The sequence below is a fragment of the Erinaceus europaeus genome, chromosome 7, assembly GCF_950295315.1.
Source record: "Erinaceus europaeus chromosome 7, mEriEur2.1, whole genome shotgun sequence".
Lineage (NCBI taxonomy): Eukaryota > Metazoa > Chordata > Mammalia > Eulipotyphla > Erinaceidae > Erinaceus > Erinaceus europaeus.
The window spans coordinates 128,527,907-128,550,483 of record NC_080168.1 but is presented as its reverse complement, the minus strand read 5'-3'; the positions used below and the strand labels follow the sequence as shown (position 1 = coordinate 128,550,483).

At 39.0% G+C, this 22,577-nt stretch overlaps 1 protein-coding gene across 5 annotated transcripts in view; it reads left to right on the top strand.

The window, feature by feature from the left end:
* Positions 1-22,577, top strand: part of NTN4 (netrin 4) — a 133,914-nt gene that overhangs the window by 100,494 nt on the left and 10,843 nt on the right. For all 5 annotated transcript variants that reach the window (XM_007523189.3, XM_060195572.1, XM_060195569.1 and 2 more), the window contains 3 exons: positions 16,781-16,994; positions 17,844-17,959; positions 22,429-22,497. In XM_007523189.3, coding sequence (XP_007523251.1) covers positions 16,781-16,994; positions 17,844-17,959; positions 22,429-22,497 — 399 coding nt within the window. The remainder of the gene's footprint in view (positions 1-16,780; positions 16,995-17,843; positions 17,960-22,428; positions 22,498-22,577) is intronic.

Sequence of the window (22,577 nt, the reverse complement as noted above, 5' to 3'; positions counted from 1 at the left end):
CTCTCTGTCTTCCCCTCCTTTCTCCATTTCTCTCTGTCCTATCCAACAGCAGCAACAACAAGAATAACTACAATAAGGGCAACAAAAGGGAATAAATAAATAAATAAATAATTTAAAAATTCAAATATCCAGACAACAGATTTAAAGAAAAAGAAGGAGAAAGGTTTTCCAGGAGCAGTGGATTCATAGTGCTAATGCTGAGCCCTAGCAATAAGCCTAGTGGCAATAGGAGAGGAAGAAGGAGGAGGAGGAGGAGGAGGAGGAGGAGGAGGAGGAGGAAGAGGAGAAGGAGAGGAAGAAGAAGAAGAAGAAGAAGAAGAAGAAGAAGAAGAAGAAGAAGAAGAAGAAGAAAAGGAGGGGGAGGGGGGGAGGAGGAAAAGGGAGAGAGGGAGGAGGAGGAAGAAGAAAGGGAAGGGGAGGAGGAAGAAGGGAGGGAGAAAGAAAGGAAGGAAGGAAGGAAGGGAGGGAGGGAGGGAGGGAGGGAGGGAGGGAGGAACCTTGCTGCATCTGGGGAGGTAGCTCATAGGCAGAACACACATGTAGCATGTATGAGACTTCGGCTAGACACCAGCATCACACATGACTCAGTTGTGTTCTGGTTTATCTCACTGTGTAAATAAACAAATAAGCAAATAAATAAATCTAACAAAATAGAGATCTTGGACTAGGGAGATATGGCAAGGTTTGATTCCCAGCACCACCAATAGTCAGAGCTGACTGTGATAGTAATTAGAAATTAGAATATTTTAAATGGTTTTGTAGATATGTGAGAGCAGCCTATGGCAAAGGTTTCTTTTTTTATTCTCTCTCTTTTTTCTTTTAGTAAGGAGGGTATAATTACTTCAATAATGAATTATTTGCTACCTAGCCAGGGGACACTGCTTATAAATGGATCTGGCTGCCATTCAAAGTGATAATTAAAAATTATCACTTTTAAGAACAATTAAAAGACAACTGTATACATGAAAATCTCAACTAAAAATATTCTCTGAATGACAGGATATGTTGAGTCAGATCTTTTATAAGATTTATTTATTACATATGACAGAAAGATTCATGTGATACAAAGAGACAAGTCAGAGCATCACTCCAGTACCTGCAGTGCCAAGGATGCTAAAACTAGGAACGTCAGGCATACAGGCCAACATACTGCTAGTCCTGCTACTTCCCCAGCCACTCTAGTCCAGTCTTTATAGTTGGATGTTATGCCTAACATGGAGACAGAGCTGCAATCAAGAAATTTTTTTGTCCCTCTGTGTGTTAACTGGACATTTGCCACAATAAATCCCCCCCTTTTGTTGCCCTTGTAGTTGTAGTCTTGTTGTGGTTATCATTGTTATTGTTGATGTCATTCGTTGTTGGATAGGACAGAGAGAAATGGAGAGAGGAGGGGAAGACAGAGGGGGAGAGAAAGACAGACACCTGCAGACCTGCTTCACTGTCTGTGAAGCGACCCCCCTGCAGGTGGGGCACTGGGGGCTCAAACCAAGATCCTTAAGCTGGTCCTTGTGCTTTGCGCCACATGCGCTTAACACACTGCGCTATGACCCGACCCCCTGCCACAGTGAATTTTTTATAAGTGTTTGAGTTGCATTTTGGGATCAAGAAGCAGTTAAGAAACACTTTCTGGAGAATCACTACCTGAACCAGAATTAAGAATCTCTCAGGCTGAAGTTGAAAAACAAGATTAGAAAAGAAAACGCAAGTTGAACCTGAAATGGAATTGGAGTATCACACCAAAGTAAAAGACTCTGGGGTGGGGGGGAGGGGGGGTGGGGAGAATACAGCTCCATGAAAGATGATGAATGACATAGTGGGGGTTGTATTGTTAAATGGGAATCTGGGGAATGTTATGGAAAAAAAAAAAAAGAATCTTTTTTCTCTCAAGTAAGAAGAAAAATACATTTGCATTTGGAAAGAAAAAAAGAAATGTAGGTTATATATATCAGGTATTTCCTACTATGCAAATTTTGGAAGATAGGTATGCATAGTGAGCCTAGGTATGCAGTCTGAAGAGGTATGCCGTCAAATGTGTCAGGGCCTTCTGCCTGCAGCTAGTTCTGCATAGTTTCCAAATAGCATTTTTATCTTCTAATTATGTAAAAAGTCACACTGACAGAAATCTACTAGCATATGTGATAAAATCACATTCTTCTCTGCCGATTCCTGAAATGTATGTCGTTTTTTAAATACACAGTAGTACAGAGAGGTCAAGTTCTACAAAGAACTGAGAGAAAGATAGTGACGCAGGTAGGCAACGTAGCTCACCTAGACAGTGCACTCACTTTGCCACGCGCACAACCTCACCCCCTGGAAGGAATGATATGTGGTGCTGTGATATATTTCTCTCTCCCCCTGGGTCTGACCTCTCTCCTCCAGTCCGAAAAAAGTTGTAGGTGGGAGTCCTACAACATCTTCCTTCTGACTCTCGTTGACGTAACTGAATCACATATTAAGTAACTCATGTATTCATCACCTCAAAGTGATGAGATGTCTATATTGGATAATGTGACTTAATTTAAAGTCTTCACATAGTAGTGTGATACAATCATGTTACATATTATACAATTTTTCCAAAATATTTCTTAGTTAAAAAGTTGACATGAAACTTTTTTTGCCTAAAGAGAAAAATGCCTACATATCTTTATAATGAAATTCAACCAAAAATACACTAACGTATTTAATGAGGAAATGGCAATAGCGTAACTGAATCGGAAAAAAGATTCTCATGAGAAACTCAAGTGCTGTAAAGGCAAAAATCATTACTTTTTGCACTGGTTAAGATTTTTTAAATCTTATAATTAGTCCCCTTAGTTATGAAACTTTTCAAAGGCCAGACTAACTTGTCTAAGCCAGATCACTAGGATTTTTCTCAGTACCTAACACTTATTAGGCATTCATTAAATACCTGGTGAGCAATTCAGTAAATAAATATCTGCTTCCCTAAACCAATGAATATACTATTATCCTTTTAAATGATTCCCCTAAATCTACCTTCCTCTGTTGCCCTTTGTAAATAGCTTTTTCATTTTTAATTCAAGTAAAGTCATGCTTAGTAAATATAATTTATCTGATACTTGCTTACTAAGTGCTAGTAACATACAGTATTTATCTGTTTATTTACTAATTTGCTTTTGGTGGAGTCAGACCTCATACATGTGCATTTTCACTACTCGGGGCTGCTTTTTCATTCAGCTTAAGAAGCAGCAGACACAGAAAGTGATAGATATAGAGAAAAGGAGAGACACCAGAGAATCAGAAATTCCCCTGATGTTATGGGACTCCATGTAATGCCAGGGCTCGAACCTGAGAAGCACATGTTGCATTGCAGGTACCTTGTCAGGTGACATATCTCTCAGGCTCGCTCTCTTTTATCCTAACACAGCATGGTAAAATAGAAATATGGGGACTCAAAAATGTAAAAAAAGAAATTATCTAGGAATTAATGTATGTCTACCTGAACTACATGTTTGAGAGGTGAATTAAGACCATACTAACCTTTAAGAAATTCACAAACTGATTTAATAAAGTAAAACATCTGATAGTCTGTAAGTTGATATAGAAATAATCACTACGGTTTTGTTAATGTCTCCTTTCTTAAATAAATAAATTTAAAAAAAAGAAATAATCAGTACTATAGGAACAGACATTATTTTTAAAACACTAGAAGTTTTAAAGAAAGGAGAAATCATTCAACTGTGTTGGAATAAAGAAAGTTAACCCATTTCTTTGAATATGTTTTTTAAATATTTTATTTATTCCCTTTTGTTGGCCTTGTTTTATTGTTGCAGTTATTATTGTTGTTGTTATTGATGTCATTGTTGTTGAATAGGATAGAGAGAAATGGAGACAGGAGGGGAAGACAGAGAGGGGAAGAGAAAGAGACACCTGCAGACCTGCTTCACTGCCTGTGAAGTGATTCCCCTGCAGGTGGGGAGCCGAGGGCTCAAACCGGGATCCTTACGCCGGTCCTTGTGCTTTGTGCCACCTGCAATTAACCCATTGAGCTACCGCATGACTCCCAGAATCCGGTTTGTTTGTTTTTTTTTAATTCTGGCACATGGAATGCTAGTGTTAAACTAGGGACCTTGTCCTTGAGAGTCCAAAGCTTTATTCACTGGGCCATATCCAAGTCCCTAAACCTATTTCTTTGAGAAGTGACTGGAGTAAGTGCCCTGGCTTAGTGGGCTGGCAGGTGGAAGACTGCCTGCATCTTACCTTTCTTTTTTAAAATATCATTAAGTTCCTATTTCAAAAGTTCTAGGGTTTTTGCCACAGGGTCTTTGCAAAGGTCTTCATGCCTGTGTGACTCCAGGAGACTTTCTTTTCTTTTTCTCCTTTCTTTCTTTCTTTCTTTCTTTCTCTCTTTCTTTTTTTCTCTTTTCCCCTTTCTCTTCTCAATCACAGATAGAAACAAGATAGCTAGAAAGAGCAGTACGTCACCATTCATAAACCTTTCCCTGTACATGGTACTCCCATGTGGTTTGGGGAGCTCAAGTCAGAGTCTGCACATACGGGAAAATCTGTACTTGACCAAGTGAGCTACTTCTGGCCTCGCAAAAGTTCAGTTTTTACCAAGATGCAAAGGGAGCTTCTGTCTGGAGACACATGGTTGAATAGCCTTAATTCTAACTCCACGCCTACTCCATGGCCAGGCCTTAGGGATAACTTATGAATAGAACTTAACCCATGTAGAATTTTTATATAAAAAAAGAAAGATTTATCTTTCATAGAGGTATAGAAACAGGAAAAATGGAGTATATCTAGAATGTATCCTATTGAATGAGAACTTTGTGAGAGACTGTGTAAGGTAAGACTGGCAGTTCCGGTGGTGGTGCAGTGGCTAGAACACTGGACTTACAACCATGAGGTCCTGAGTTCTATCCCCGTCACTGTATGTGTCTGCCAGAGTAGTGATCTGGTTCTCTCTCCTCCTCAATGTATAGTTAATAAATAAATAATTTTTTAAAAAAAGAAAGAAAGACTGGGAAAGAGGTCTCAGAGTGTAATATGAACAATTCAAAATGACTAGGAAATTACTGTATTCTGCAAATTACAAATGCTTTGTGAACATTAGAATCATTAACATTCATTGACTGGGTATATAAATACAATTATGAGATTTTTTCACAAGAAGATAAATTAAAATTTTGCAGAAGAGCAATCTACCATGCTCTATGATTGTGATTTTCTTTTATTGCCAACAGGGATATAGCTGAGACTCGGTGCCTGCACTACAAATCCACCACTCTCAGCAGCCATTTTTTTTTCTTTTTTTCCTATTTTATTGGATAGGACAGAGAGAAATTGGAGGGGGGAGGGTAGAGAGAAAGTAAAACAGAGAGACCTGCAGACCTGTTACATCACTAATGATGCATCCCCCTGCATGTGGGGCATAGGGGCTCAAACCTGGGTCCTTGCACATGGTAATGTATGTCCTGGTCCTTATCTTTTTCACAGCTTACTGCTTCTATAAACTTCCAGGACTCAGTAATGTTCTCCTATATTCCATCTCTAGTTGTCTTCTCGTTCTATACAGTAACCCTAGGAGACTCAGGAGGTGCAGTGGTACAGCTCTGGACTTTTTTTCTTTTTTAAGATTTTATTCATTTATTAATGAGGAAGAGAGGAGGAGAGAGAAAGAACCAGACATCACTCTGGCACATGTACTGCCCAGGACTGAACTCAGGACCTCATGCTTGAGAGTCCAAAGCTTTATCACTGTACCACCTCCTGGACCACACAGCTTTGGACTTCTAAGCATGAAAGTCCTGGTTCAAACCCTAGCACTGCATATGCTGAATACTGCTGTAGTCTCTCTTTCTCTCTCTTCCTCTCCTTCTTCATCTAGCTATCACTCATAGAATAGATAAAGTACATCTTTTGTAAAAGGGTTGAGAAAAAACACAATATCCCAGGGAAATCCCATTCTGCCATCCTAGTTTAATTTCTCACTTGCTGATAATGCTCAAATTGACATATATATATATATACATACATATATGTATATATATATATATATATATATATTTCCCATGCCACACTGTTTCACATCCCAATGACTTTAGTTGTCCTTTGCCTGATGTATTCTTTCTTTAAATTTAATTGCTAGAACATTGGTATACAGAATCATATATAATTTCGGGGGGTTCTTTTTTATTATTTCTTTGTTGGGGGATTAATGTTGTACAGAGGACTTAGTGGGGGTTGTATTGTTCTGTGGAAAACTGAGAAATATTATACATGTACAAACTGTTGTATTTACTGTCAACAGTAAAACAAACTGATATGTGTGATCCTTTCTTCCTATGTATTGTTTCCTATTACCTATTATAACTTCCTGAATCCTTCAGGCATCTCAAATTTAATATGCCCAATTTTTTATTTCTCTATTGGGGGATTAATACTTTAGAGTCTTTTACTTTGGTGCAATACACCAACTCCAGTTCAGGTTCTACTTGTGTTTGCTCTTCTGATCTTGTTTTTCAACTTCTGCCTGAGAGTGAGATCATCCCATATTCATCCCTCTGTTTCTGACTTATTTTAATAACATGAATTTTTCAAGGTCCATCCAAGATTGGCTGAAAATGGTGAAGTCACCATTTTTAATAGCTGAGTAGTATTCCATTGTGTATAGAGACCACAACTTGCTCAGCCACTCATCTGTTGTTGGACACCTGGGTTGCTTCCAGGTTTTGGCTATTACAAATTGTGCTGCCAAGAACATATGTGTACACAAATCTTTTTGGATGGGTGTGTTGGGTTCCTTAGGATCTATCCCCAGGAGAGGAATTGCAGGATCATAGGGTAGGTCCATTTCTAGCTTTCTGAGAGTTCTCCAGACTGTTCTCCACAGAGGTTGGACCAATTGACATTCCTACCAGCAGTGCAGGAGGATTCCTTAGACCTCACTACCTCTCCAGGATTTGTTGCTGCTACCTTTTCTGATGTATGATATTCTCACAGGCGTCTCATTGTTGTCTTTATTTGCATTTTTCTGACACTCAAAGACTTCATGTGTTTCTCGGCCTTTTAGATCTCTTATATATTGAATATTCTGTCCATGTCCTCGCCCCATTTTTGGATGGGGTCACTTGTTTTCTTGTGGTTGGGTTTGGCAAGCTCTTTATATATTTTGGTTATTATACTCTTGTCTGATGTATGGCATGTAAAGATCTTCTCCCATTCTATGAGGGGGTCTTTTTGTTTGGGTATGGTTTTTTTGTTTGTTTTTTGCTGTGCAGAAGTTGTTTTTTTTTAATTTAAGAAAGGAGACATGATATTGTATTTCTGCGATGTCTGCTGTGATACCTCCTCTTTCATTTACAATCCGATTTATATGGGTCTTCTCCCTTTTTTGCTTTGTGAGTCTGGTTAAAGGTTTGTCAATTTTGTTCACTCTTTCGAAGAACCAACATTTACTTTCGTTGATCTTTGGTATGGTTTTCTTATTTTCATTGTTATTTATTTCTGCCCTGACTTTAGTGATTTCTGTCCTTCTGGTTGTTTTAGGATTCCTTTGTTCTTCTTCTTCTAGATCTCTAAGGTGTGCAATCAGGCTGTTTATTTGTGCTTTTTCTTGTTTCCTAATGTGTGCTTGTATGGCTATGAACTTCCTTCTCAGTACTGCCTTAGCTGTGTCCAAATATTTTGATAGCTTGTGTCTTCAATTTCGTTGAACTGTTGAAACATTTTAATTTCTTCCTTTATTTCCTCTTTGACCCAGTAGTTGTTATGTAGTGTAGTGGTGAGCTTCCACATTTGGGGTCTATTACTAATCTTTTGTTGATTGTTAAGTGTTTAATTCCACTGTGGTCTGAGAAGATGCATGGGATGATTTCAATGTTCTTGAATTTGCTAATGCCGTGTGGACATTAGTAGAATGTGTATTCTGGTTTCTTGGGGTAAATGATTCTGAAAATGTCCAATAGTTCTAGTTAATCTATCTCCTCGTTGAGCTCCCTCATTTCTTTATTGATTTTTCTGCCTGGATGATCTGTGCAGTTGAGAGAGTGGGGTGTTTAAGTCCCCTACTATGGCTGTGTTGCTGTTAATATATTGCTGTAGCTCTTTCAGTAGATGTTTGATGTATTTAGATGGCTTCTCATTGGGTGCATAGATGTTAATAATTGTTTAGTCCTCTTGGTTAACTGATCCTCTGAGCATTAAGTAGTGTCCATCCCTATTTTTTTAAATTTTATTTATTTTAAAGTCTTTCATGTCAGATATGAGAATAGCTGTTCCTGCCCTTTTTTGTGGGCCATTGGCTTATATGGTAGTTTTCTATCCTTTCACTTTGAGTCTGTGTTTGTCTGATTGAGTTAGGTGGGTTTCCTGTAGTCAGTATATTGTTGGGTTGTGTTTTCAGATCCATCTTCCTACTCTATGTCTTTTAATAGGTGAATTCAGGCCATTGACATTTATTGATATCAATTATTGAAGATATTTTAATGCCATTCTTGTAGCTTTTTAGTGTGTTCTGATATATGGACTATTTATGGTGGTCTGACTGTTTATAGGAGACCTTTCAGAACTTCTTTCAGGGCAGGCTTGGTGATAGTTGATTCTTTCAACTGTTGCTTGTGTGAGGTTTTGATGCCTCCATCTAGTCTGAATGACAATCTAGCAGGATATAGTTGAAAAGCCTTTCTCATTAGAACTTAATAGATATCTTGCCATTCTCTTCCGGCCTGTAGTGTGTGGAGAAGTCTGCTGCTAATCTTATGGGTTTTCCTCTATAGGTGACTCTGTTTTTTCTCTTGCAGCCTTCAGGATCCTTTCTTTATCCTTATGCCTTTCTATTCTAAATATGATTCTCTTGGTGTCTTTAAGTCTGGGTTAATTCTGTTTGGGACCCTTTGGGCTTCTTGAACCTTTATGTCTTTGATGTTGACTAGACATTAGAGAAGTTCTCAGCTATTACATCCTGAAGAATGCTTTCTTCCCTTCCCTCTTTCTTCCTCTGGTAAGCCATAATGTGCATATTATTTGTTTTGAAGTCATCCCATATGTCTCTGTTGTTGTGTTCAGTATCTCTTAATCTCTTTTTGAGATCTCTTACTTCTTTTTTAGTTGTCTCTAATTCATCCTCAATCTTTCTAATTCTGTCTTCAGCCTCATTTATTCTATTCTCTCTCCCCTCTACTATTTTCTAGAGTTCATCTATTTTGCTACCCTGTTCTGATACTGTTTTAGCTTGTTTAGCTAGTGTTCTTAGCTCAACTATTTCAGCTTTCAGCTCTCTAATAACTTTGAGATAATTAGTGTTTTCTTCCAGGGTCTTATATGTTGTTTCTGCATTTCTGATGACAATTCTTTCAAACTCTTTACTCACTCCTGGGATTATCTCCTTAACTAGTGTTTGGATGTTGACCTCATTATTTTGTGCCTCAACCTTTTGGGGTAGGCTTTTATCTGGACTCTTGTCCTGGTTCATTTCTCCAATATTTCTTTGTTGGTTTAACCATTCTATATAGTATGTTATGAGGTCCCTCTCCCAGTCCTTTTCAAATTACTGATCACTCTTGCCTGGATTTACTTGTGTGTAAGTAAGATCTTAAAGAGTTCACAGTTGTGGAAATTAACAGTTGTTTCAATATTATTTCAATCCCTGAGTTGAAGCACAGAGGCTGTTAAAAGCCTTTTTTTGTTATTTTTCTTCCCTGCAGGCTGTGGGAGCCTGAGGGCTTCTAAACTATAAATAGGCTTCTTAACTTAATCCCTCATTCCTGACCAAGAGATAAAACAGGGTGGGGGAGAGATAATACAGTGGTTATGCAAAGAGACACTTACACCCCATGGATCCAAAGCTTCAGGCTCAATTCAGCTTCTCTGCCAAGCCAGGCTGCATTGCTGGGCCCTTGAGTTTCTAAACAAGTCTCATTTATAGTCTGTAGGTTCTGAGGCAAGTATTCATCATGTTCTTATCAGGAGAACAATGTGGAAAGGCTCCCACTATACAGCCCCACTGCTAGGCCACCAAGGTGTAGCTCTTCTCCTGAGTTTCCTGGTCAGTTCTCTGTTCCCAGATGTCACAGCACAGGGCCTCCCCCATGCTGCTCCAGCCTCTGAAGGCAGTAGCAATGAAGACTCGAAGTTGCATTTGGTGAGTCTTATGGGAGTCCTCTCCTCCCTTCAGTAGTCTTTTTGTTGGTAAAGCAGACTGGAGGTGGTGCCTTGACTCGTAAACTGCAAGACTGTTACCAGCTGCTCAATCTCTCCTTAGGCTCCTCCCTGTCCATGAGCCACACGTGTTTGAACTCACTGGTGATTTGGTGGGTTCCTGAAATTGTTCTAGTTCTGCCTTGTTGCAGTCCCAGGTGGTCTCCTTTGGTATTCCTAGTTGACCAGGGAGAGGAGAGGAGAGAAACACAGCTGGTGCTGCTCTATAGCCCCATCCATATGCCCAATTTTGAACTGAATTTCTTCTCTCTGTCTTCCCTATCTCCACCCTCAATATACACATCTACCTATCCCAGCCTACTCTGACTCAATATGCTAAATTTTTCAGTAACATCACTTTCATAAATTAGAGATCTTAAAAAGCTTTCCCAGTTTGTCCCTTAACAATGCTTCTTCTTCATTCAAATCTTCAATTTAATCTTTAAAAAGAAAAAAGTGTTGTTTTATCTTTGTTGTGGCTATTATTATTGTTGTTATTTATGCCATTGTTGTTGGATAGGACAAAGAGAAATTGACAAAGGAGGGGAAGAGAGAGGAGGAGAGAAAGATAGACACCTGCAGACACCTTCACCACCTGTGAAGCAACCCCCACTGTGAACCAAGGGCTCCAACCTGGATCCTTACACAGGTCCTTGTGCTTTGATCATTGCGCTTTTGCACCATGTGTGCTTAACCCAATGCACTACCACCTGGCCCTTCTCCTTTCCTCCTTTCATCTCTTTCTCATTATTAAATAATAAATCTTCAAAGATTATTGCATGTAACTTTTCCTTATTTTCCTACATATGCTATCTTAACCTATTTTATTCCTCCCTTTTTTCTTTGGTTTGCTTACCTTCATTCTCTAGTCTATTTTACACTGTGCCATCAAAGCATTTGTCAAGATGCAATTATAACCATATCATAATATTGCCTTTTCTAAAAATTTTATTTATAAAAAGGAAACACTGACAAAAACCATAGGATAAGAAGGGTACAACTCCACACAATTCCCACCACCAGGACTCCATATTCCCTCCCCTCCCCTGATAACTTTCCTATTCTTTATCCCTCTGAGAGTATGGACCCAGGGTCATTATGGAGGGCAGAAGGTGGAAGGTCACCTTTTTTAAGTTTTACTTCTAGAACAAAATGCAACTTTTTGGACTAGGTCTTTCTACAGTCTGGTCGTATGCTCCGATTTTTTTTTTCTTTTGGCTCCAAATTTAACTACAATTTTCCCTCCTGTTCCAGCTTCAATTGCTGTCTCCTCATTGCCTGCTCTGAACGCACTGAACTTCTCACATTACCCAAATAGGACATAACCTTTCACAATTGATTCACACACTCTGAAATGTCCTTCATATCAATTTCACAAATTCTTCCTCAAGCTTCTATGACGTACTAGACACTGTTCTGGGATTTTTTAAAAAAGCAAAATAAGATAAGGATCCTTCTGTCAATGAGTTCAGACTCTGATATTAAGGGATATAGATATATAAACAAATAGCAGTGATGCACTGTGACATATACAGAATTTATACAATGAACAGAGGCATTATAGGAGAGAGAGAGGGACTGTCTGGAGACTGGAACAAAAAGGGATGCCAATTTCCAGATGGGTGAAGTGGGGAAAGGCACTGCAAGAAAGACCAGAAGTGGTCAACATAAAAGAGCTTCATCTTCAGGAAGCAGTAAGCTCTTCCATTTACAATGACAAAACATATGATTTAATGGGTACTAGCTATACACTTAAATGTGAAGAATGGGTGGTCAGGCGGTAGTGCAGCACATTAAGCACTTTGGCGAGAAGCGCAAGGACTGGTGCGAGAATCGGTATTCGAGCCCCCAGCTCCTCACCTACAAGGGTGTAGCTTCACAGGTGGTGAAGCAGGTCTGCAGGTGTCTATCTTTCTCCCCCCCCATCTTCCCCTCCTTTCTCTATTTCTCTCTGTCCTATCCAACAACAATGACATCAATAACAACAATAATAATCACAATGATAAAACAACAAGGGCAACGAAAGCAAAAAAAAAAAAAAAGCCTCCACCACAAGGGCAACAAAAGGGGATTTTTAAAAAAGCCTCCAGGAGCAGTGGATTTGTGGTGCAGGCACCAAGCCCCAGCAATAACCCTGGAGGCAAAAAAAAAAGAAAGAAGAAAAGGAAGAAAAAGAGAAAGAAAGAAAGAAAGGAAAAGAAAATGTGACGAACATAAAATTTTATGGTGTTATTTTACTCACAAATTTAGTTTTTTAAACATTTTTTTTAAATGCACTGGGGAAAGTATGTAAATACCAGTCAGGAATAAACTTGACTTCTCCTGTTCATCTGGCATGTTCTACTCAGTCTTTAGGATTGCTCACTTACCAAAATGACCCCAGCTTTGTGGGCCCTGTATCATTTCTTCAGCCTTAGTTTGTTTTTCTGTTCAGCATCTATAGTACTTTATGTACACCTCTACTAGAGGTCTTATCACAGTGTATACAATCTTGTTTATCCCTCATTAAAGAAACTGAGATTCACAAGAGCCCAGAAATGAATCCAAACATATACAGCTACCTAATATATGACAAAGGGGCCAAAGCCATTCAGTGGGGGGTAAATAAGGTCTCTTCAACAGATAGTGCTAGGAAAATTGCACAGCCACATGTAGAAAAATGAAACTAGACCACTACCAAACACCATACGCCCAAGTCAAATCAAAATGGATCAAAGATCCCAGTAAAAAAAAAAAATAGGCAGGGAGTCGGGCTGTAGAGCAGAGGGTTAAGCGCAGGTGGCGCAAAGCACAAGGACTGGCATAAGGATCCCGGTTCAAGCCCCGGCTCCCCACCTGCAGGAGAGTCACTTCACAGACGGTGAAGCAGGTCTGCAGGTGTCTTTTTCTCCTCCTCTCTGTCTTCCCCTCCTCTCTCCTTTTCTCTCTGTCCTATCCAACAACGACAACAACAATAATAACTACAACAATAAAACAACAAGGGCAACAAAGGGAATAAATAAATAAAATAAATATTTAAAATAAAAACAGGCCAAAGACCCAAACAGACAACTTCTAAAGAAGAGATCCACATGGCCATAGACACATGAAGAAATGCTCCACTTCACTTATCATTAGAGAAATGTTCATCAAAACTACAGTGAGATTCTACCTCACACCTGTAAGAATGACCTACATCAACAAATCAGGAAGTGTCAAATGTTGGAGAGGTTGTGGAGAAAAAAGGACTCTGCTACACTGCTGGTGGGATGCAAACTGGTGCAGTCCCTTTGGAGTACTATATTGCGAATCCTTAAACACTTAAAAGGGAAATTACCTAATGATCCAGTAATACCACTCTTAGGTATTTATCGAAAGGACCTAAAACAGTGACATATACACCCTACGTTCATAACTGCATTATTCACAATAGCCAAAGAGTGGAAGCAGCCTAAATGCCATCAACAGATGACTGGACAAAGAAATCATGGCATATACATTCCACAGAATATATACTCTGAAATTAAACAAAAAAAAAAAAGGATGATATTGTGTCCTTTGGGACAAAATAACTAGAACCAGAGGTGATTGTACTCGTAAAATGAGTAAAGAAATGAAAGACAACTACTAGACGACTTCACTCATCTGTGGAATCCATACATATGGATTTGCAAAAGCAAACAAAAGCAGAAGGAAACTGTTTCTAAGACTTATGAGAACTCTCATGGTTATCTTTGGGAGATGGGAGGGTGAGGATACACTGTAATCTTAAAATATTTCACCCACAATTAATCTCAAATAGAAAATATTTCAAAGAAAACATATTTTAAAAGAAACATATTCAGGAAAATTGATTCTCTTGCACAAATTATGGACTTTGTGAAACAGGTCACAAAACAAATACTTTATAATTTTTTCATTTTTTTCTCATAGTAAAGTGGAAAGATGGGAACCTAAGGCAAATAGGAGTTTATTCAGAAGACATCACCAGTGAATTAGACTTTTCATACAAAGTGGTTACTATGCACTGAAAAACCTGGAGAAATATATTTGGGATAGCCATTGCAAAATTCTTATTTTTAAGGCCAGATAAAATAGAATAGACAGAGTTAATGAGCAGCAGTTAGGGGGCACGACCTGGGCTAAAATAAATGGATTTTTGGTGAACTCAAAATACATTTTTTTTTACTTTGTCTAGCTACTTTTACTATCTCAGAAAAAAAAGAAAATGTCAGGAATTGTCAAACTGTGGGCAATGAATGGGCAATTGAAAGAGTTGGAAGACTTTTGATAGCAAGGAGTTGTGGAAAACAACTGCTTGTAAAGTCTAGTCAGGAGCCAGATTTAATTTCATTCATCTTAGTCTATTCAGGTTACTGTAACATAATCATAGACTAGGTCACCTGAAAAATAAACATGTTGGAACATGATGGTAGAGGACCTAGTGGGAGTTGTATATTATAATAAGACTGGGAAGTGTTATGCATGTACAAACTGATTGTATTTACAATCAACTATAAAACACTAACCCACCAATAAAGAAATTTTTTTAAATAAACATGCTTCTCACAGTTCTGAAAACTAGAAATCTGAGGTCATGGTGTTAGACATGTCGGATGCTGGTGAGTTATCTTGGGATGCAGACAGTTGGCTTCTCTTAGTAACCTCACATTCTTTGCAGAGAGGAGAGAGCTGTATTCTTCATCCCTGATCAGGGTACCAATCTCATCCTACAGTTTCATCAGCATAAGCACATTCATGTCTTCCAAAGACCCCACCTCCAAATACCACACTGGAAATTAAACTTCAGTGTTGGTATGCATGAGACCCCTTCTGTTTCATTTGGTTTAAATCCCCCCTGCTTAACACTATTCTATTTACATAACCACTTCATTCCATTTACATAACCACTGTTAACAAGTTCCACCCTCCCTCCAGGGCATTTGTGGTTCAGTGATAGGATTCTCGCCTAATCTGCCCCCTCTTTGTCACATTCTGATTTTCACCAGTCACTTTTCTCTCCACCCTCTCTATGTCACATCCTGTTTCCACCTTACTTGGCAAGTATATATAAAGAAAGCATTGTGAGTTTTACAGTACTGTACCTTGAGTTTAGCTTATCTCGTCTTAGATTGTGCTGCATCCTGCTTGAATAAAGAGACACTGCCTACAGCTCAACCATGAGTCCCTGGTCGTCTGTTACCCACCCGTGAAGCCAGCCCGGCGAAAACAACATAACCCATTGAAAACAACACTTCAGTATATTAATTTGGGGGCGGGGGAGCATTTCATTTAAAGCATCGTGCACCTTAAATCTAAGTTTCTTCTTGTACCAAATCTGGACCCTCTCATCTGTATAGATGGCTCCCCACTTAAATGAACATTCCATGTACATTTTGTTACTTTGCAATGGTGTAAAACCTGCTAATATTCAGTAGAAACCGTGGTAAGATATTCTTTGTTGATGCTGGAAGATGGCAGGAAACTTCAGCTCCTACTCAGGATATTTTTTACTTAATGATACTTTAAGCATATGATGGGCTTATTAGGAGATAGCCCCATAGTAAGTAAAGAAAATGCGACTGGGACTTAAGAAACAACTAACCATTTAATCTGGTCTGGCTATAAATTCATGACTGCTAATACCAAATTTGGACTTCATGCTGCCTGGTAATTGCATTGCATTTTCTAAGTCTCTTGCTCTCCCACTTTTCCTCATCAGCTCTTACCTAATGGCCTGTCTTCCTGTTGCCTCTAGAAATTACAAGTAATCAGAAGAAAATATCACCAGTTAACACCACTACATTTATCCACTTATCTGCATCTGTATCCATGTGCCCCACCTTCCATCCTGTTATTATGAACTGATCATTCTCCTACCAAAGACCAATAATGCCTATCCCATGCTTCCTTACTCAAGTATACTCAGATATCTCATAATTCTCCTTTCAGTCAACTTTACAATCCTTTCTGAATTATGCCCATTAACATTAAAGATGTTCTACCTTAGAACAAAAGCTCACACCTTGAGTTCATATTCCCATTCAGTTGTTGCTGCCACCACATTTCTGTGATCATTTTAGAAAAGCTCCTCGAAAGAGTTTACTATCGCCCCACTCAAATCCCTCTAATCCCATTCTCTCCTAAATCCTCTTCAGTTAGGTTTTCTGCTCATGACTATTCTGAAGCGGTTGCTAGCAAGAACTCTAATGGCCTCCATGTGGCAAATGCAATAATTCTGTTCCTCATCATCTTGGGCCTGTCAGCATCTGACACAGTAATACTGCTTTCCCCGGCGAAACTTTCTTTGGCTTACAAAACACCATATTCTTATTATCCATTTCTCACTAACTGATCCTGGCCTTTTCTGATTTGTTTTCATCACCCCCAACTAAAGGTCTTTATGCTTAATTCATTTAATTTTAGAGTAAATTATGTGTTTCCTTTTGCAGCATACATACTTTTCTGATTGTATCTGTAACTTAATTAACTTTTACTCTCTAAGCATATATCGGCTGGCTAGAAGAAACTCAGAGGTGTGCTGTGGGGTGCAGGAAAGTGACTGGCATTGTTAAAGCCAGTCTCACCGAGACAGATATTCTTGTCACTCATTGGTCCTTGTATGTCCTCTTTGCTGTAGCATGTTCCTGCCATCCTGTTGGATCAGCTGTCCTTCCATTCAACTCAGTGACCTTCTGTGACCCCAGCAATGGTGACTGTCCTTGCAAACCTGGTGTGGCAGGACCTCGTTGTGACAGATGCATGGTGGGATACTGGGGCTTTGGAGACCACGGCTGCAGACCTTGTGACTGTGCAGGGAGCTGCGACCCTCTCACCGGAGACTGCATCAGCAGGTGAACATGCACAGCCAATGCTATCATCTGTGTCTTTCACATTTTTGTTGTTATCAGGGCTTCCTTCACTTCCTCAGGTTGAGTCTTTCAGATAGAAAGACAGAGACAGGAGCTCCGCTTCCCCAGAGACCCACCCTACTAGGGAAAGAGAGAGGCAGACTGGGAGTATGGACCAACCAGTCAACGCCCATGTTCAGCGGGGAAGCAATTACAGAAGCCAGACCTTCCACCTTCTGCAACCCACAACGACCCTGGGTCCATGCTCCCAGAGGGATAAAGAATATGAAAGCTATCAGGGGAAGGGGTTGGATATGGAGAATGGGTGGTGGGAACTGTGTGGAATTGTACCCCTCTTACCCTATGGTTTTGTTAATTAATCCTTTCTTAAATAAAAAAAATAATAAAATGAAAAAAGAAAGAGAGAGACAGAGAGAAAGACACTACAGCTCCAAAGCTTCCTTCATGGTGAGGGCCAGCTCAAACCTGGGTCATGCACATGACAAAGCTGTTGAATTGCTGGCTGTGTCTTTCAGATTCTTTGAAGATCAAATAGTGATCTGGAAAGTCTATATGCCATTAATGACGCAAAGATACATCTGCACAGCTCTTTTTAAAAACTTTGTCAAAGAGCAAAGTCAAGTAGCTTGTTTTTGCAGGATTTTGCTGGTAGTCTAATTCACTTTGCAAAATAAAATTATTCTTCTTAACAAAGGCCATTAAGACACTATTTCTGGGAGGAGAGAGAATGGGATGGTAGCCAATAGGGTTTAAATCTCTAGAAATATATCCATCCTATCCGAGTTTTAGGAAATGTGTTAATAAGTTCTTCATTCTTTTCTATTTTATTAGCAACACAGATATAGACTGGTATCATGAAATTCCTGACTTCTCTTCCATCTACAATAAAAGTGAGCCAGCCTGGGAGTGGGAGGATGAACAAGGATTTTCTGCACTTCGACACTCAGGTGAGACAATAGACATAGCTGGATATCCATTCCTAAGTCTGGCCTGTTTGGCAGGGTTTCCTAGCCAAGCAGGAGGAAGCTGTACTACCTCCGAACTCCCATGTTTTTTATTTTTTTTTTTCCTCCAGGGTTATAGCTGGGCTCAGTGCCTGCACCATGAATCCACTGCTCCTGGAGGCCATTTTTCCCCCTTTTTGTTGCCCTAGTTGTTGCAGCCTCGTTGCGGTTATCATTGCCATTGTTGACGTTGCTTTGTTGTTGGATAGGACAGAGAGAAATGGAGAGAGGAGGGGAAGACAGAGAGAGAGGGGGAGAGAAAGACAGACACCTGCAGACCTGCTTCACCGCCCGTGAAGCGACTCCCCTGCAGGTGGGGAGCCGGGGGCTCGAACCGGGATCCTTACGCAGGTCCCTGTGCTTTGCGCCACGTGCGCTTAACCCACTGCGCCACCGCCCGACCCCCATATTTTTGATTTTTAAAAGTATGTTCTTCTGAAGGATTTCTGATTCCCAAAGGGATGAGAAATGCATCCTTTTAAATAAAGTTCTCAGAAAAAGTTCTATGAGGTGGTAAAAAAGTAAAAGAGTTTGCTATATACAAAAAATAACAAAAATACATTTAGATGGAAGACAGCAACTATAAAAGCCCTGAGACAGGAATAGCTGGGGATAGCCCACCTGATCCAGGAGAATAAGGAGGTTATGGTGACTGGAACAGAGTAAGAAACTACAATTTTAATCCATTTTCATAGAGACGTTAGGGGTACACCAAGAATTGAAAACTCAAATATGAAAAACACAAGTATTTGTAATTCTACATCTTTGTTTTTTTCACTTGACCTAATCTTATGATCATTTCCCTAATGGTTTCATTTTCAATTCATAACAGGAAGGAAGGTGGAAATGATAAGGTAACATGAAGCTGTCACATTTATCATTTTAGCATTTGAAGAAAAAGCTTTCCTATTTTTTTCTGTAATGCTACAGTCTGAATTTTGTAATCTGGATTTTATTTTATTTATTTTTCTAACAGTGATTTGCAAAACTTTGTCTGTTACATTAAATACATAATGATACCAAGTTTTTAGGATCATGGGATATTCTTCAAGCCAATCTTGCTCTGGAGCTGGCAACACACCCATTAAGCATATAACATGCTGGCATCAGAATGATTCCAGATTTTCACATCCACAACAGCTGTGAGGTCTGTTATATCCCCGAGAATATCTGAAGTTCATGTGGGTGAGGTCCCGATTGAGGAGGACTCTGCAGTGTCCTGCTAAGCAGCAGAATTCCCACTGAGTATAGAGTAGTGCTCCCGGGATCTTTTTTCCTCTCTGAAGAAATGTTGTTCTACAAGACTGTTACTATTTTAGAGGTACAATTTTATATCTGTTAAAAACTGAGCAACTTTTTTCAACACAAAGTGATCATCTGCTTCTTAAGCACTGCAGCTTATTCTCAAATGCATGTGCCTACTTACAGTGGGAAGAAAGGAACAAACTTCCTCTATTCCTCTGGGTTCAGTTTTTATCAATTAAAGAATGGGGTAGGGACTGGGGCATCAAGGAGAGAAGAGAGGATTTTACATGATAAGGAAGAGATGGTTTCATCTGACGAATTCTAGCTCTAAATGTTTACCCTACCTTACAATAGGCTTCTTTGATTAAAAAAAAAAAAGAAGAAGAACATTATTTATGGAGATGATTCTAAATCTAGGCAATGTTCATTCCTTAAGTAATAAGAATCAATTGCTTCCATCTCCAATATCTGCAGAACTCTAAGTCCACATGCCAAGGTTACAGATTGAAAAAGACCCGCTTGGGGCTTCTTACAAAAAAATCTATCTGAACATTGTAGGAGAGGCAGACCCTACACTACCTACTTACCTACTATAGGTTTCTCTAAAAACAAACTTTAACTATGAGCTTAATGTACAATAACAACAAGATACAGTTAAATTTACCACTTTTTATGAAGTGGAGAATATCAGGTATAAAATTCCATTCCCTGAATAACAAAACTGGCTCTAACTGGAACCACAGAACCATAAACAGTATTTTTTAAAACATTTTAATAACCCACTATAAGTAAGTAGGCTCCCCTTATCCCATTCAGATTTCTTTTGAGAAAAACATCTGAGTTGAATCCTGATCAACAAAGATTCATTCAAAAACAAATTTAATGTCTTGAGTTCTTAACCTACTAAAAGAGTGTATTGGAAAGCAGCCAGTGACTGATCTTCCAGTTCATTCCCCAGTGCCACGGTATGCCAGAGCTGAATAATATTCCGTTTCTCTCCCTCTCTTCCTCTCCTTCTCACCTAATAAACAAAGAAATATAACTCTTTTTTTAAAAAAAAAAATCTTCAAATCACAGACCCATATGTGTTCTCATGGGCTGAAAGAGAAGAACATATGTTGAGGATAGCATAAGTCATCTAGAGTTCTAGTTTTTATAGCTCAGTAGTTAACATACTTTCCTGTTTGGGTGAGATTTCAAATACTATGAACAATCCGCTTAAGTTGTAACAATTTCTGAATGAGTTATCCTCTCTGCTATGTTTAAATTATGAGCAGTACCATTTAACACGTCACAACTGCTTGCTGTAAGCATCATCGATTGCTCTTTCCCACTGAGTTCACTATGACTTTTCCACCTGTCTTATTCTCTGGTTTCTAGAAAACTTTTAGCTTGAAATGATACATGATTTTTTTCTGTATCTTGTGTCTACCAAACTAGTCTCACCAGTCATACTCTCATTTCCACCAAGATGTTCTGTTAACATTCATTGGGCTGGAGGCTTGAGCCTGGGTCCTTGTGCACTGTGTCATGTGCGCTCAACTGAGTACCCACCACCCAGCCCCCTTTTTGTCCTTTCTAAGTTCTGGTTTTCAGCTTTCTCTCCTGTCTGTGAGCTTTTTCCACAGCCTTTCATTAAGTTAAGCACTGAGTGCCACTAAAAGACCTTAAGGTAAATATCCCTAATAGGCTTTCCTCCCAATTCCTCATTTCTGCTAGTGAAATAGTAACTTCTCTATCACCTTAGATGAATGCACCCCTGCTTCACCACTCCATGGTTGGAGGTGAGGGTTGAGTCTGTGTCCTTACGCATAGCAATGTATGCACTCAACCAGGTATGCCAACACCTGGCTCCCATCAAGTCAATTTTTATGCTTCCCCTTTCTTTGTCCTCAACCAATTTATTGACAAGATTTGTAGCCCTTAACTCCGAAACATCTATGACTGTTTTTATCTAGACTCCAGTCATCTCTCTGATCTACAGACCATCGTATTCAGACAATATGGTGGAAAGGTCAGGGGCCTCAGGTGCTCCAGACGCTGTCATAAACTCTTTTAGTGTCTTAGATAAGCTAATGAAACTATGAATCTTTCAGTTTTTCATTGCAAATAATGCCTATCTCATAAATTTTAGATATATTACACAATCTATATAAAATTCCATACATAGTGTGTGGTTTACAATTCACACACAAATTATTGTTGCTATTATCAATGTCAGTAGCTTCTAACTGATATCTCAATTTTCCAGAAAGAGACTTTATTATATCCAATACTTTTGATATAGTAGTATCAGACTAATTTTCATATGTATACTTTTAAAAAATTTCATATGCCTTCTTTAAGCTGATCAATCTGAAAAGTCCCCTTTACCTAACAAAATAAACTCAAGCTTTAACCGCATATCAGTCAAGGCCCCCATGATATCTTCTATTCCCCCACTCTATATCTCCAGATAAATAGAACCACTGACTTTTTCTTGAAAACATTCTGTCCTCTTTGACATGTGGTGAGCACTCTTCAATAAATGTTAACTGCTGTTGTTACCACTCAGTGTCTGTGAAATGCAGTACATGAGTGCAAAATGAGAGGAGTGAAACAAGGGATTGTTAAATGACAATGAAAATCTGACCCACTTTGTGCTCTAGAAAGAAAGAAATGGAGAGAGGAGGGGAAGGCAAAGGGGGAGAGAAAGATAGACACCTGCAGACCTGCTTCACTGCTTGTGAAGCGACTCCCCTGCAGGTGGGGAGCCGTGGTTAGTTATTGTCTAACATCAACCTATGGGAAATATAGAAAATAGAAATAATGATTATTTTATTATTTATTATATTTTAATGTTTTGAGTTGATATCTGACAAATATGGCTCTCAATTTCTCTCTTTCCTGTCCAACAACAACGACATCAACAACAATAATAAACTACAACAACAATAAAAACAACAAGGGCAACAATAAATAAATAAATAAATAAAAATTTTTTAAAAAAAGAAAGTGAGTATACCCGTTTTGACTGACTTGTCTTGGTTTCTTAGTATTTCTGTATGAATCACTCAAGTCATAAGAAGTTGTGGTAACTGATTTGCCTCCTGATTCCCTTTTTTAAAATCTCTCAATCACTGAATGTTTCTAAGTCACTAACACCACTTTATATTTGCTTTTTGTAGGCAAATGCGATTGTAAAGAACAGGAATTAGGAAACCCCAAGGTATTCTGTGGAATGAAATATTCATATGGTGAGTCCAAAGTCCTTGAATGCTTCTGAAAAATCTATACAAACTAGTACAAAGAGGTTTTTTAGGAAGTGAGTCTGGTC